We start from the raw sequence: 17,697 nt of genomic DNA, 5'->3' as shown, positions 1-17,697 counted from the left end.
TGCTATCCTCATAGACCAGTGTCCCGCTTGACCATCATCAGAGAAGCTTTCTCCAGAAGCAGGTGGGAACAAAGAGACCCACAGATGGACAGTGTATAGTGAGAGACCTTGGAACACTCAATCCTAAATGGTACATCTCCATCAAATTCCTTTGGGGCTCAGGGAACTTTGCAGAGGAGGAGGTGGAAGGATTGTAAGAACCAGTAGGGATGGATGACATCAGGAAAACATGGCCTTAGAGACATGGCAGAGCTGATGCACATGTGAACACAGAAGACTGGTAGCATGCACAGGCCTGCACGGGTGTAAGCCAGAAGTCCCTGGGCGAAGATGTTCAGGGGGGCATGGGTTCCCATTCTTAAGAAGCTATCTCCAATTGACAATCACTTGCAAAAGAAAAATTAGTTTTCTCTAATGTAGTCTCACTGGGTATAGAAATCACACTTAAAGGCGGGGTGCTCAAATGGTCAACACGGAACAAACTCAATGTTATTTTTGGAGGGTTTTTGTCTCATAATGCCTTATCTGGGCACATTTTGACCTTACAGATCTTTTGCTTACATAGAATGGTCTCCAATTTTGTTTTTTTTTTTTTAAAAAAAATAGGATTTCTGTGTGTGCAAATATATGAATGTGTCTGCATTTGAGCATGTTTCTTACACTATTCCTGTGGCTCTTTCCTACCCCCCCCCCGTAGTTTTGTCCTATTCTGGTTTTGCCTATTTGTCTTCTAGTAGAGAGAAAAAGTGGTATGGATGAGTAGTTGGGAAGGTGGGAAGGATCATGAAGGAGCTGGGAGAGGATAGATTGTGGTCAGAACATGTTGTATGAAAAATTCTATTTTCAAAAAAATTTAAAATATTTAAAAAAATCACATTGTATAGATGTTCAGAATTCTCAAACAATAAGAAAAAATATACAAATACTCTTGGTAGGAACATGTACTCATTGAAAATAAATATATATTATAATAAAACTATAATAAATAATAAAACAAAATATAAATTTTAAAGCACTGTTGACCACCAGGATATCTACACGCCTTTGAAAAATGGTAATAAATGTGAGGGAGACAGAATGGTTCCTTGGCAAATGGTTCCTTGGTGTCCTTGGGATGCAGGCATGTGGCTCCAAGGACAACATCCATAGTCCGAAGTGTAAGCTGTGAGGTGATGCTCTGCTCCCCTCTAAGCTCCCTCTGCCCTTGATGCATGGATCTGTTCTACACAGCACCAGGCTTATATGTGTTCCTTTCTCAGCTCAACCATAAAATCCTCAAGAACATGAACTTTGTCGTCTTGATCTTCATTTGTCTCACTGCTCCCTTTAAAGCACCTTTAACATATATATATATATGCTAACTTAAATTCAAACATTATTTCCCAAGAACAGTCTCACAGTGAGCACTCCTGACCTAGTCCGAGTACTGAGGTCAACAAAAGTAATTCACCCAGGAGACTTAGCTCTGCCTTCTTACTATATCTATTCTATGGCAGGAATAGGTTATGTCTATAAACGGAGATTTATACTTCTTATAGTTCCAAACAGAATGTTGGCTGTAACCAACCAATGAAGGCTAATAACAACAATGTGCTGTGTTTTGGGCCAAGCTTAAAACGGCTGGCAATATCAGGTCTCAACATGTGCAACATTTAAATTAGAAAGGCATGGAACAACATTTCACATCCTACTTGTCAAGAGGAAAATAAATGGAAGAGGGCAGATCCCTATCCACAAGTATGCAGAAGTCAATTAGGCTAACTGTACTTTGCAAATCAGAGCACACGCTCTGCCTGTCTGTATTAGCGACTGGGTTTCTATTAGCTAAGTCAGCATTCTGTGCTATCTTGCCTGCAACCTACCTCTAACATCCTTCCCAGATTCTCAACCACACTAGTGAAGAGCAGCACTTCTAAAGGTTTCGGAAGCAACTTTTCAAAGTCAATTTGTGTCAAATTGTGTGCCTTATGCCTGATACATTAGCACGTAAAGCCAGAGTACAGGGAAGCAGAGGGCTCTCGTGTGTGAGTGAGTGGTGCCTGCTCCTGCAGACATGAAGAAGAGCCGGCTCATTTAGAGGAAAGCTGCCACAGAAACCACTCCAAGGGACAGACTGCCAAGGTTTCCCTTTTCAAGGTAACTGGAGGAAAAATGACTCCCAAGTTATCCTTCACATAGATACTAATGCAAAGGAATTAATTTGTTCACGTTTCTGGAATGTTCAATACCAACAATATACCATTAATCATATGAAAACCATCAGCAAAATATAGGGATAAAAATATGAAAGAACAGGGTAATTAAATTCCAGCACCTTAATATGACAGCTATCAAGTTACTCTCCAAAGCCCAACAGCAGAAAAATATTTATTAGCATAGAAAATGTTATATTTTGCTAAATGAAAAAAAGTCTGTCATACTATACATAGCAGATTGTTTTGATAATAAAAATTATGTTTGGATATTAAAAAGCATTGGAAGATACAAGGATAAAATATTTATTATCATGGAAGATTAATTTCTTTTGTGGTCAAATTTCCAGAATTTTTGTAATAATCATTATTATTTTCCTTTATCCCTTTCCTATATTATTACTTTCCTGTATGCATATGGATCAGCAGTAAGAGTACTTTCTGCTCTTGCAGGGATCTCAGCTTGGCTCCCAGAGCTCACACTGCCTCCCAGTCACCTGCAACTCCAGTTCCAGGGAATTTATACCTCTTCTGCTCTGTGGCAGCTCCTGCAGGTCCATGCTGCATGTAAAAACATGCAACCAAGCACACACATATACATAAAGTAAAGAAGGACGTGAACAGACCTGGAGAACAGAGGAGCTTGAGGGGAGAGATGGGAGGGGAGAGATGATGTAAATCTAGTATTCTCATATTTGAAATCCTCCTCAATAAAATACATATTCAGATATTAAAAAAGTGACATTTGATATAGGAGCAACATATGCTGAAGTTCATTGTTGACTGCTCCTTGGACTCAGCAACAAGCTTGTAATAAGATAAAGTATCTCAAGTAACTGTGGTTCATTCAGCCATCATTGTCATGCAGAAGGAGGTACCCATACCAGGGAGCCTGTGCTGCCTCCTTCTGCCTGCCAGCTGCCTTTATGGATTGCTGCTTAGAATCCTGCTCTACAGCATGGCTATGGGTTTGGTTATGTTACCTAGTTTCTTTGCTCTTCAGCTTGTTTACCTGAAAAACTGAGCAGCAAAAGTGTGCTACTGGTGTCTTTACTGGTAGTTTTATTGCTGCAAAAAGAAACCATGACCATGGCAACTCTTATAAAGGAAAATATTTACCTGGGACTGGCTTATTATAGTTTCAGGGATTTAGTCATGGCAAGAAACATGGTAGCATGCAGGCAGACATAGTGCTGGAGAAGGAGCTGAGAGTTCTACATATTGATCCACAGGCAGCAGAAGGAGATCATGTGCCACACTGGGCCTAACTTGAGCATTTAAGTCCTCAAAGCCCACCTCTACAGTTGGCACACTTCCTTCCACAAGGCCACACCTACTCCAACAAGGCCACACCTCCTCATAGTGCCACTCCTTCTGGCCAAGTATTCAAACACATGAATCTATAACGGCCATTTCTATTCAAAACAGCATAGTGTCAAAGTTTAGAAATGAGATATGATAATATAGAAAACATCTACAAAGTACCAATGAAGAAATACCTGTGCATACACATTCACCGGATAGCAGATCATTTTACTAGTCAATAGAAGGTAAAATTCTCACGTAATCGTAAAGATGAGTTCTGTTATCTTGGGGAGAATCCTAACACATAACTGAGTCTGTTTCTAGGTGAAACCCATGAGTAGTTTTATAACAGCACTTGACCTGACTACTGGGGCACCAATTGACCAACAAGGAAATAAGCATAAAGCAAGTCTGAATCAACAAACAAATGTCCTGTGGCCACAGGTACCTGCTTCTCCCTGGTGTGCTTACCTATTCATCAGTGACATTCCTTCATTTGTAATTCTGACAGTACATCCTAAGGAAAAATATGAAAGTGCCAAAGTAGGCCTTAGGGACAGAGATGGACATACCCATGATGTTTTGGAGTTCATAGATGTGGAATTAGCCACAACTTATATAAAGTTATAGAAGGACACACCAAGTCCTCCAAAAGCACAGATATAAAACTAAGTAAACATTCAAGGAAAGATAGAACAGTATGCATACTGTATCTCAAACACACAGATCTTATAGTTTGTACAGGGTGCCCCAAAGACAAAGAGCCCAAAAACTACCCCAAGGGCATGAATTTGAGTCATGTTATGCTTCTACCTTGATCTTTGATCATCCATAACATTTGTGTGGAAGAGAAGGAGGAAGAGCAAGATCATGCCTATGCAAAGAAAGTAGAACATACTTAGCAACAATGATATAAACAGACACAACTGTCTGCAGAGGTTTACAGAAACGGGGTGATATAGCAGTAAGATGAAATGAGCAAGAACTACAAACGTGGGTGTGCAGGGATGCCAAGACCAGAAGCGAGACTAGACAATGGCCCTGGTGCAACAAAGGGAATAGGTAGTACTTAGGCTCTGGTGAAGTGTGAACATCACCAGAGTAACTGCCTACATCAACACATAACAAGCATAACCCCAGAGACTCATAGGAAAACTGGGGGCTTAGGAGGTTCAGTAGCTAACCCATGACTGCACAAGTTGCACAGGACAGAACTTGCATCAAGAACTCAGCCTCTCTGCTACTATCCAAGGAAGGGAAATAAGAACACACCACTCAAGACATTGTTCAGAATGTGTCCTCTATCATGGGATTACTCTATGTTTTTCAAACTTTCAGACACAGACTACTATATTCAAAGGGAAAACAAGCAAACAAAAAACTATGTTGACTCTATGGTGAAAAAAAAAAACAAAATCAAAAATCTGGGTTATATGAAGAGAGAGCTGAAAGCAGTTTATGGACACATTATAGCTTCTAAAATGATCCAAGGCACTGCAATGGGCAATAGAGAATAAGACTTTGAGAGAAATGGGGGGAGGGAATCACGTGCCAGACCAACAGGCAGGGAAGAAGCAGAAGTTAGAAAATCCTTAGAAAGTTATTGACATAGCCAAGGGGAAATGAGTGGGAGAGAAAAGGACTGCATTAGGACTTAAGTGTCGCACAGAACATGAAGTGGAAGAAGGAGCAGGGTGAGGCTGGGAATGTTGCCACTTAGGAACACAGACTGGGGAAGGTCCTCAGCTGGGATTTCAACACCAGGGAAAGAAGTGTGTTCTCAGTGGGAAGGTGACAAGCTGAGTCTAAAGTATCTGCAGAACTTTCCTAGACAGGTGGCCTGTGGGAGTCAGGTGTGAAGTCTAAAGTCTGGAAAAGAAGTTTGGGAAGATAGGCAGGAGCTGAGCTCTGGAACCTATGAAATGCTACGGGAGAGTTTTAAGCATGAGAAGAGAGAGCTCTCCCTAAAACCAGCATGAAGAAGTAAAAAGGACACAGAGGAGTGTGTCTAGGACTCAGGGGTAGAAGTGGTGCGGGGATGGGGCTACCTCAAGATGTAAGAAGTGGCTGGAGGCTGGGGGGTGTGACTCACTGGTCCAGCAAAACATGCAAGATGCACTGGGTTAATGTCCAACAGTTCCTAACGGAAAAGTGGGTGGGTCTGCCAGAGGACCAAAGGCTGAGGGAAAAAGCAAAGCAAGACAAAACAAAACCAAAATCCAAACCAAACCAAACCAAACCAAACCAAACCAAAACAGGATGAGGGCTAAGAAGAAGCCATAGGATCTGGTGGCTGAGGTTGGGGCAACTTTGGAGCCCTTGGCTGGAGAGACCTTCCAAGACGCAGTACCAACACGAGCAACATGCTCTGTTAGAGAGGACTCCTTAGGGACTTTCTATGCTTAAGAAATCTAACTTTAAAAGTGTTTTCTGTTCATTTTCCTTTGGGTTCTGCTTCTACAACATATCTCCTTACTCTCTTGCAAAATGACTCTGGAACAAAATATGGCTCAAAGAAATGTATATTGAAATAATATTTCTGCAATATACCAGTGATATATAATATCACAATCTGGCAGCATATTTTGAATTTCTGCTTCCATGCTTCAAGAATCTTTAAATGCTAAAACTCACTACACATTGTTTCCTAAATTGGATTAAAAAGTGATTTTTATCCTCCGTCAGTCAGTTTTACCAAGATATAAAGGGAGGATTGCTTTAGTGTATATATGAAGTAGAGTTCCCATCATCCTAACAATGAGTGCAGACACCTCATTAGCATATATACTGAGATATTTTTCCTTCACATCCCTCTTGAAATCACTGTGAAATGAATTTTTAAATTGACAATGGATGAACTTTTTGAAAGAAATAGTGATTTTTGAAGGTAATGCATTTCTGTCATAAATTTAATCCTTTTTTTAATTTTCTCATATCTTAATATGCAGGCTTTGATTTAAACCTTAGTTATCATTTAAGCGAAGCCCTTCCACCGGGCTACCCTGTGGGTAGACTGAGTTTCAGTGAGATGGTAAGCATCTTTCCCTAAGGGAATGCCCGTGTCCCTCCTTCTCCCAGGATGGGCCCTCCGAGGAAGGAACATGGCTCAGTGCTTTGGAACATCAGGAAAAATTAAGACGAAAGTTTTCCCCTATGGCTGTTTATGATTTCTCTTGAATCTTCCATCCACATTATTTTGGCACTGCAGGGAGCTAGCCACGGCTCCTCAGCCTGTCTATGCTGTTCAAAGCAGTCGTGGGGCCTCCAGTTCTATGGGTGGGGTCAGTCACTTGAGAGTTTCCGAGGTGGTGGTGGCCCCTGGACATCTGTTGTACGTTCTTTAGACTAGATGTGTAGGTGGTCTGTGCTGCTGGGTACTGTAGACTGGCTATGAAATGTCCCCAGGGCCAGGTGTCTCCTTTCTGTCTGTTTCTCTGTACCTGTTAGATAGGCAGTTCCCTCCTCCATAAACTGCTGCAATCTATGCTGACCCACAGATCTAACAGCCAACAACAGGCCCAAACCTCTGGAAGTGTGTGAGAAGCAAATCTTTGCATTTCCTAAGCTCACTGTCCCATTCACTAGCACATACCGGGAAGCTGACTGGCATGCTGGGTTAGTGGACTGTTCACAGTCAAGTGGAAGAACTCGGGCCTTGCTTATTAATTAAGGTTGCAAGGATTTCTGTGGGAGGGAGAATGTTGGTTTTCATTTCCATGCTTCCATCCCTTGGAAGCTAAACTACTGTGAGTGGTCAAGTGTAAGCTGAACAGTCAGGAACAGTGATGGGACAGCAGAGAACACAGGGGCCCTCCCAGCCACACTTCTATGGTGAGGGTCGACATGCTCCAGGTCTTCAGGGCTAAGCAGATGGTTTGCTCATTCTGCATATCCTGGGGCTGGGTTGAATATCACACAACCACTCAGACTCAAGCAGTTCTCAACCTGTGGCTCACGACCCCTTTAGGGTCACATATCAGATATCCTGCATAGCTGATATTTAAATTATGGTTCACAAGAGTAGCAAAATCACAGTTATGAAGTAGAAATGAAATACTTTTATGACTGGAGTGCACCACGACATGGGGAACTGTATTAAAGGGTTGCAGCTTCAGGAAGTGTTTGACAAGGGACCAAGGGGCATATTTTACATATCAAAGCAGGCCTGGCCTCCAGGTTCTCCCAGCATCCTTCCTGGCCTCTGTGCCAGCCCCCAACCTTGAACTTTCTAGCCCAGGGCTGGGAATGTCCTCCCCCCCAGAGGTCCCTCCCTATATAATTCACACATTTTGGTCTCTTGCTTTCTTTTTCTCTTCTCTCTCTGCATACACGCCCTTTCTGTCTTTCTCTTCTATCTCTACCCCCTCCCATGGTGACTCCCCTGACCTCAGTCCTCGAGGCCAGTGAACTCGCTTGAGAGCAGCTTCCCAATAAACCTGCCTTTAATATAATCTAATCTGGTTTGAATTGGCTCATTTCACCCGCTTCGGGTAAATAAACTATCAGGAAGGTTGAGAATCGCTGCTCTAATTCATTCCCTTAGGAATGACACAGGACTAGCATAAAGACTTGAAAAAAGGGGTCTAACTAAACTTAGCAGAAAATGGGAATATTTTGTTGGAGCAGTCAATAATGAAAAGTTTGTTTCCTCTGTCTCCCTCCCTCTGTGTGTATTAGGGACTGCTAAAGTGCCTTCAAATCTGCTTAATAAAACAGGAATTTGAGCTACATCATGTAAACAAGGAAGAAGTCAGTGCTGTGAATTGAGTTGGTTCTGGAACATTCCCCAAAAGCACATGTCTTAGGGGCTTGGTACTGCCAGAAGGTGCCAGAAACTGTAAAACTTAGTGAGAGACCTTCTGGTCATTGGAGAAAGATGCTTCCAGGAGGTCCAGTCCATTCCTCTTCCACTTTGACATCCTGGCCCTATACTGGCATCATGATGGGCTTACCACTGACCCAAACACATGCACTGACACTTCCAAAACTGTGAGCCAAACTACCCTTTTTCTGTACAAGCCGATGATCTCAGACCCTGGACAGTAGGAGAGAGCTCCCTAAGGGAAAGGTTACCTCACTCCAGTACTGCAGGAGGAATGAAAGTAGGACAGTGAGGTTTAATGAGGCAGCCATACATGCTTATGCAATCCTGTCTACCCTACAAGGTGTGGGGACTAAGAGATGAGAAGAGAGCTGATATGGGAGGTTCCCTTCACTCTAGGTATGTGTTAAGCTACACAGGCCTGCTGGGACCAGGATGCTGATGGCTAGGGGTGGTTCTATGGCCAGAAAAAGAACAGAAACCCAGAACCAGTGGATTATGAGCAGCTCTAATCCCAAATCCCCGGGAAACAAATGCTGTCTAAGGAAAGCAAGGGCTGCAGCCAGAGCTTGCTAGCTCCTGTGTGACGCTGGAGCCTGAGGCAGGTGTTGTTGAGGGACTGCTGCACTGTCTGGTTTTTCTTCTCTGGCTTATGGTGGCCCAAAAAGCACCTGTGGTTTTATTGTTTGTTGTTGTTGTTGTTATTATTATTATTATTACTATCAACATCATCATTAATTTCATGGACCTGGGGTGAGGTAAAAGCAGCATTTATAGCCTAGTGTATTTGCGCATGAAAAGAATTTTGAAGAACTACTCTCCTGTGCCAAAACCTATAATCTTTATTGGACAGGGGGTACTGACACCGTACCTTGCTTACAGGAAGACTAGAGGAAACTACTCTGCAGTCACAAAGGTAGCTTTCATGTACCGTGCTTGTTGCATTTTCCCTACCTTTAGTATTATTACAGAAAATAAATGAGTGAAAAGGGTATACATACATTTGGTATAAAAATAACTAAAAATTTTAATTACCTTAATAATTTTGAAGAAACTGTCAGGAATTTGGTGGTGATTTAGTGGATCATCAATAGGAGTTGAATGATTTATAGCAAGTATGCAATTCTTTGCTCATAAAGTTACCACTGTGTGTGCAGGTATGTTTGCTACAGTGTTGGGAACTACAGTGTGTATAAAAGATGTCTGGAGTACCCTCTATTTAGTATGTGTATCAAAGTTTTGTGGTAAATTCTGAAACCTTAGCTTGTGAAATGTAAACAGATGGAGTTTCCCTACAGTACAATCACCAATCAGGTGAAACTGATCAAAACTAAGTGACCCTAGGTCAGAGGTGTTGAGAAGCACTTAAGCAATTACTAAAGCACATCTCTGGGTATATCTGTGAGAGCATTCAGAGAGGATTAACTAAGAAGAGAAGACCTACGCTGAATGTGGACAGCAACATCCCCTAGGCTAGGGACCCTGATAAAATAAAGGTAGCAAAGAAGAGAGCTGAGCAGCAGGGGCACATTCATTTCTCTGCCTGTGTGTCTCCCACTCCTCTCTTACCTCCCAGGTTTCCCACTTATCCTCTTCATTTCCCTCTCTGGGTTGCCATGATAAAAGCTGTTCCATTCTGCTATGCTCCTGCTAATCTGATGAACTAAAACTATTAGCTAAAATAAATAATCTCTCCCTTTAATTGCCCCATCAGGCTATTTTGCATGATGGCAATAACTTTAATGCAGAAAATTCATAGCAGTCAAGTGGGGTCATTATTGGCATATTTGACAGTGTGGTTCAGAGGCCTTTGAAACTTCTTTGTGGTAAAGAGTTGGAAACATTTAAAGAACTAGAGAAAGTCTAGAATGCTATAAGCAGAACATAGTAGGCAATTCTGATGGGCCTTTATGAGATGAGAATGCCCAGGAATTTAGTTAGGAAAGGCTATAATAATAGGAATTGGACTAGAGATTGTTTGTTATTCATGTCTTAATATTCTAAAGGAAGCAAAGTGGAGTTTAAAAGTGGTAGACTTAATCATTTAGTGAAAGAAATTTGAAGGCCACCAATAATTCAGGTAATAACATGATTACTGCTTGCTGATTTTAGCCAAGTTTATAGTGAGAACTGTGGTTTAAAAAGCAAAGCAAACAAACAAACAAACACCAGCACAGTGGAAAGCTTTAGAAAAGCTTGGAGCTTACTCATAAAAGAACCATGTATAGCTCCAAGGCCAAAGAAAGTATAGCGGGATCATTAAAAGGAAACTAAATACCTAGAATAAGAACAATAAGAAGGGAACTTTGAGTGAATCTTAGAAATTATCCAGACCCCATTTATCACAGGCTTAAAGCTATAAAAGTTTGAACTCATCTGAAAAATGTGTCTTTGAGAAGTCCTCTCCCCGTGCACAGAGCCACTGAGGGAAGAGCAGTCTCCGGTCATCCCGGCACTCGAGGTGCTGCAGCTGCAGTTCTGGAGAGCTTCCACAGAAGACGACTTTGGGATCGTCCACACTATGCTAATCTTGCAGATAGGCAGAATGTAAGAATTACAGATCCTGGAAGCTTCTATAATCAATTCTAAGAAAGGCCTGGGAAGCCGGGTAATCGGTGTCAGGGTCGGCTTCTCTTCAGCTGACCTCCAAAGGGTAAAGCGTGAAGCTATGACAACAAAGCCAGAGGTCGAATGGAGAGGACACCCTTGGAAGTTAGATTCTAGGACCCGAGCCCATCTGAAAAGGAAATCAACAGGCAGGGAGCAGAGCCAGTCTAAGAAGGGGGCCTTGGGCCTACAGCCAGAAAGGTAGTAGTGGTTAGACCGCCAAAGCCCTTGGGAATGCATTTCATGCTACCATGTGATTCAGATACCAAACTTGGAGTTTCAATACTAAATATTTACCTCGGTTTTAATCTTGTACTGGGCCCATTCCTCATCTGTGTTTTCTTATTTAGACATCTTGAAATAGGAATGCTTGCTCTAGGCCACGGAGAGTGTGTTACTTAATTTTTTAAATTTTATTTTACAGGATTTTAAGGGAAAATGTTTGTGTTGAGCCTCAGTGTAGGCTCTGAACTTGAGCTTTTCAACAAGGATAGACTATTAAGACTATTGGAAACAGACTGTTTTCTGTATTAGAAATAGGACATGAGAGTTGGGGTATTAGCTCAGTTAGTAAAGAGTTTGCCTTACGAGCGAGTAGAACAAAGTTTGGTCCCCAGAACCCATGTGAAGTGCTGAGTCTGGCCACATGCATTTACAGTTCCAGTGCTGGATGGGGAGAAACAGACGATCCTTGGAGCTTAGTGGTCGGCCAGCTAAGCATACGTGACAAGCTCCAGGCCACTGAGACATTAGCTCAAAATAAAAAAACCAAACAGCAACAACCAAAGGGTGAAGGCACCTGGGAAACAACAATGGAGATTGCCCTTTAACTTCCACACAAATGTGTACTCACATACACGTGCACTCACACAGATGAACATGGGCACACACAGTTAAAAGAAAAAGAGGCACATGAGCCTTGAGGTACCAAACATGACCACTGCGATTTAAGAGAGATGTCTGGGTGTCAGTAAAGGGTAAACTTATATGGTTCATCTTGCTAGTTAACTTTACTGGAGAAGTGCCTGGGAGACTGGATAGTTTCAGGTAAATGGGAACACCATCCCATAGGCCACAAGACCAGAGGAAGAAAAGCAGAAAGAAGGCTATACTACATAGGCTTATTCCTTTCCATCTCTCACCCTTTCTCTCCCTCCCTCCCTTCTTCCCACTCTGTGTCTTTTTCCTGAATTTCAGCTCTCCCCACCATGATAGACTGAAACTTTGAACCAAAATCAGTAAATCCTCCCCATGTAGAGATTAAATGCATAATATACTACTCTCTTCTCTGTTCTTACGATTGGAAAATTAAGTGAGGTTAAATAGCTGAAATCCTTTCAAAGAAATTCTGTACTTCTGAAATGATAGGACATTTTCTCTTATGTCATCATTATGCACTGTATACATATATTGAAATGCCACATTCTATTTCATAGATATATGCAATTATTATGCACCAATTAAAGCAACATTTGGGGCATTTCCACTTTTAGAATAATTACAATTGGCAGGAGTGTCAACTTACTGTCAAATGCTTCCATGGCACTTTTGAGCTACTTTCCAGGAGCTTTAATTATTTTTCAGGAGCTTAATTAACCGTTTCAGCCCATTATCACAGAATTAAATGATAACACAATCAAAATAGCTAACCTAAAACTGTACAGATTTTCTACCTGAATTATAGGGTTCTTATTAGGGTAACTGGAAAAATTGGGACCTGTCTCCTAGGCTTAAGGGGCCCCAACTAAGCTAATATGAATTACTTAAGCATTTATAAATATATGATATTCAAGTGTTATGGCAGTTTGAATTAGAATGGCCTCCTCAGCCTCATGTATTTGAGTGCTTAGTCAACAGGGAGTGGAACTCTTTGATAGTATTAAAAGGATTAGGAGGTGTAGCTTTCATGGAGTATGTGTGGCTTTGTTGGAGGAAGTGTGTCACTTATCACTGAGATGGGTTTTGAGGTTTCAAAAGCCTGTATCTACAGTGCTCTACATCCCCACCCCATCCCCCACCCCAGCCCTCGCCTGTGGATCTCTCAACTACTACTCCTGTATCTGCCCGTATGCCACTATCATGATAATGTTGCTGGCTGTCCCTGTCCTGATAATGGACTTAGCCTCTGAAACTGTAAGTAAGCCCCTAATTAAATGTTCTAGTACTCTTCACAGTACTACAACAGTAACTTAAGGCAAGTGTTTTGTAAAAATTCTTAAATCTTTTATTTCATTTGATTCTTATCCCAAAAGATAGGCAAGGCTTATATTTTGATCTTCATTTGGAAGATGAGTTCAGAGACACCGATCCCAGGGTTCTGTGTCTGGGAAATGATAGCCAGAACCCGAACCCAAGTTTTCACTTCAGAATCCTGGGCTGTTCCCCAATAGGTCCTACAAATGAGCACTATTTATGCTGATAGAATCGTTCAGTAGTTTGAGAGAGTATCCAATAAATATTAATAGATGACTTCAGTTTACTATAATTGAAAACAACTTTTATGACTAGTTTTACATTTTAATCAGAGTTCAATCAACATTTTGGCTTAGCCTCAAAATATTGTATAAAGATTCATGCTTATAGCATCCTACATATAACCCCTAAGCCTCTGTAAATATTTTGCTGATTAGCCACTAGCATCGGAGTGGTTAAATACATCCTCATGCAAAAATGCCACTCTGGTCCACTCTTCAATGTCCCATTAAATAGAAACATAACCTAGACTTATGAAAACCTCGGGAATGATGTTAGATTACTTAGCTCTATCACTGTCAATATCACAACGTAAATTAAAGTGTGTGAGTCCATGCACATCTCTCTGTCTCTCCCCCTCTCTCCACCTTGTTGCTATAATAACACTGCAACAGCGCAAGCAGGATTTCTTTGTCATTTGCACCAGGAGGTCTTCATCAGATTTTTTTCCCCAATACTTCCTGCCATGTAACATCAGATGTGAGCTGCAGGATTAATTTCTTAGAGGCTAAATGTGCTTAATATCAACAGACTGAAATGGACCCACAGCTAAATACCTACCACAGAGCAGACAATTCAGGGAAGCCCTAAATATACATGCAGCTCATGAATAAAACATTCCAGAAATACCTTTTGTCTTGATTTGATTCCGTTAAAATCAACTTCAGAAGGAATATGTGAAAACTACAGAGCATTTACCAACTCTGGACCATGGAGTTTGAACAGCAAAGACCAACCCTTTCACTGTGTGTATATAACTCATAAAGTGGTGCTCACACATCAAAACATTGCATACTCTGGGGCTTCTCCTGGTTTTCTCTAGCCAGTACTGATAACCTACATTTATCTGTAGAGACATGGATTGTCACATTAGCTGGTATGTTTAATGAGTTTTGTGCATAAGGTTTATTTCCAGAATTTGCCTCAGACCAGACTAAAACTGATGTAAAATTCCTATCAAACTCTCAGGATCTCCATTACAGCTAGTTCTAAAGTTTCTGAATCTAGTTGCCCAAACAAAGTCTAGGGATTTATTTTATTACATTTACCCTGAAAACCAGCCCCCCCCCCCAAGTCCCCTTGAGTGTAGGGTTTTTTCCCTCCTCAAAAATGAGGCTATAAATGCCTGTAGGCTGCACAGGTCCCAGCGTTTGCTAGTTGCAATCCATTGTTTTATAACGGGGATCCTGGGGACAGGGCATTGTGGTTAACAAATGCTTTCTCTTCCATCATAATGAGCTCCTAGGGGAACCAGAGACTCACTTTTGGCACATGCGGATTAAATTCCACAGCTCTGTGAATGGCTTCTACTGCATTCATCTCTGCTGTGCTCAGCCCCCGCCGAGATGCAGCCTCTGGAGAGAATCTGAAAAGCAGAAAGACAAACATCATGCAGTTGGGACCACTGCTTGGGCAGCTACCCAGGGAGCAAGTATACATGGAGGGCCCTTAAGAGCACAGTGAGCCACTGGCACAAGCTCTCCAAACTTCCTCAACAGGGGACCTTGGAGTTACCCCTTCCACCAAGGTGAACAAAAACCCCAGCAGAAGCAGAAAGGGTGCTTACATTGAATGGAGGCAGGAACTACAGTCATCTGTCAACTCACTGTCTAAATAGCTAATCTAAATCTTCTGCAAGGTCCCTGCTTAGGTGGGAGCAGAGGGAGGACTGACAAGGGCAGACAGTGTAGGAAAAAGAGAGTCCTAGGTTACAGAAGAACGCACTGGGTTCAAAATGGAACTGGGGAGAATTTTAAGGGAGGCTCCCAACCCAATGTCAGTGCTGCCATGGAGGCCAAGTGGCCGCAGCTTCAGCAGCAGGCGAGCTGTGTGGGCTGTGCCGGAGGGGAGTGTGCATGCCCCAACTGTGGGCAAGACACCTGCCCAAGGGAATGAAAAAAAGACCAGACCATGCAATCTCTTTCTCACCTCACACCCAGGGCTAACTCCAGAGCTGTGCCTGGCAGGCAGATACCACAGGGGAAGCTGTGGCAACCCTGGCCCTGCCCTCCCAAGCTGGAGTCGCTGTGTAGGGAGAAAAGATGTTGCAGTAGGTACTGGCGATCTACAGGATAAAAAAGAATGAAAGAAAATTACTCCAGTTTTGAAGTGCACACACACTTAACAGCAAACCTGACACTGCAGAGGCTGCTAACTGCTCTCTGCCTTTAGATGCTGCAACGGGGATGGATTGTCTCAGGGAAATGTCTTTATGAGCTCAAAAACAATGAATCCTTCTGTTCTCCTTAACTTGCCAGGTCGGTCATCCCTTGGATACTTGTGAAATGTTTATGTGCCATAGTCACCTGCCTGAATGAAATGGGCAAATGTCCCATTGAGGTGGCATCTCAAAGTAAACAGACCAGGAGTGAGGCAAAGAATAGGAGAGGGCCATCCCCACTGCACTGAAGGACCCAGTAACAGACAGCAAAATGGAAGGGTACACACACACACACACACACATAAACATACATATACACACATATACACACATACACACACATACACACACACATAAACACACATACACATAAACACACATATACACACATACACACACATACACATACACACACATACACATACACATAAACATACACACACAGGGACAGAATATTTTTGTGTAAATCCCAAGCAGTCCTTTTGGTTTTACTGTCTGACAAAAAGATAAGAAGTAAGGAAAAAGTCAGCCCAGAGGAATGCGATGCAACGCCAGTTCACCCGTGAACCCACACACCCTTACACACCCTTACACACCCTTACAATAGGTAGGGACAGATACTTCCTCCTTGTCATAGTGAAGTAAAAGGTCAGCAGCTTTGGGGAAATGCATGCTTTAAAGCAGGGTCAGAAGGACCCCGGAAGCCCCTGGGGAACCCTCAGGGTGGCGGCCAGCGTGGGGACACGAGTGACCGAGTGACCGCTCACTTACTTGTCAGAAACGGCTCTTGCTTTGAGCAGGGCCGCTGTGTAGCATATTGTCGCCGACTTTGGTAAGCTTATATCTGTCAGGGAAAGAAAGTAAGAACCCTTGTAAATCTGCAGTCAAAGGGAAGGTGCTCTAAAAATACAAGACTAAATCATAGAAGTTCAAGGCAGGATAAATTAAGAATATTTAAACTATCATATAAGAACCCCAGCTCTTCACCAGAAACAAATTTGTACTCTAAATATTGATTTGGTACAATGTTACTTATCTTATCCTTTTAACATTTACATTTGCATACTTAAACATATGTAATAAAAAGGTATTTAATATTTAAAAAAAAAAAAGAACCCCAGCTCTTGCTTATAGTGGCAAAAGTACTATCTGTTATTCTGTCAGTAATTCATGTTTAAAATTCACCTGGCCCAGTCTTCAGAAATCATCTTCTATTTTAAAATATGCATTTTATACCTTAAATTTAAGCAGAGAATATTTATATATATAAATACATAAATTTAGTTGTTGCACAAACACCTGCAATATAGATGTAAATGAGACCTTTTGTCAGCTATAAAAATCACTCAGGAATTACATGAAATATTAATGCCAGCAAAAATTAATCTGAATTTAAAATACCCACAGAGCTAAATGAGATATTCTTTAATAGGTTAATTTAAGACAAGATTCTTTCACATTAAATTCAGAAATTCAAACACAGTCCTTTTCACAACCATGAAAATCAAGGTTGTGGAGACCCAGGGTCTCTCTGATGAGTGTAAGCTGTAAGGGTCAACTGAGCGATCACTTTTGAGAAGTGTCCAAGTTTTCTAATTCAACTTCATGATCAGTATCCTTTTATATTAAGGCTTAACCTGTCACCCAGAAAAACAGTTTTATAAAGTTTCTAGAAAATTCCGGGTGGAAGGGTGGAGCAGCTGTGAAATGCAGATAGTCAGTTTACCAAAAAACACTGGTATGGAACACAACTAAAAGCCAAGGGGTTGAAGGGCATGGTCTCTGTGGGTGGTACATTATTTAAATTGGAATTCCATTCTTTTCAAAGTAGGGCAGTTGGTATTTCTTTAGTACTTGTTACCCAAAATTTCACTCTGACAGGGAAATGATATCTTTGTACAAAGTAGCATTTATTTGGAAGGGCATGTATGGAGATGGTGGGCAGCCTGCAGCTGTCCATTTTCTCTCATTGAACCATGCAGGTTCTGGGAATCAAACTCCAGGAACCTAGCTTGGCAACGAGTACCCTTACCCACTGAACCATGTTACCAGTCCCCAAAATATTTTCTTAATTCAAAATAAACTAGGGCTGGAGAGAAAGCTTCGTCACTAAAGAAATTACAACTATCCTTTCTCCC

General features: G+C 41.8%; 1 protein-coding gene across 7 annotated transcripts in view; it reads right to left on the bottom strand.

The window, feature by feature from the left end:
- St7 (suppression of tumorigenicity 7) overlaps positions 1-17,697 on the bottom strand; it is a 238,825-nt gene that overhangs the window by 21,494 nt on the left and 199,634 nt on the right. For 6 of the 7 annotated variants that reach the window (XM_021190886.2, XM_021190889.2, XM_021190890.2 and 3 more), the window contains 2 exons: positions 16,331-16,403; positions 14,662-14,764 (listed from right to left, as the gene is read on the bottom strand). In XM_021190886.2, coding sequence (XP_021046545.1) covers positions 14,662-14,764; positions 16,331-16,403 — 176 coding nt within the window. Of the gene's footprint in view, positions 1-14,661; positions 14,765-15,327; positions 15,464-16,330; positions 16,404-17,697 lie in introns of all 7 variants that reach the window. The other variant, XR_003843297.1, reaches the window with a different exon arrangement.

Source organism: Mus pahari, chromosome 2 (assembly GCF_900095145.1).
Source record: "Mus pahari chromosome 2, PAHARI_EIJ_v1.1, whole genome shotgun sequence".
Classification (NCBI taxonomy): Eukaryota; Metazoa; Chordata; class Mammalia; order Rodentia; family Muridae; genus Mus; species Mus pahari.
This window is presented reverse-complemented; position numbering and strand designations above follow the sequence as displayed.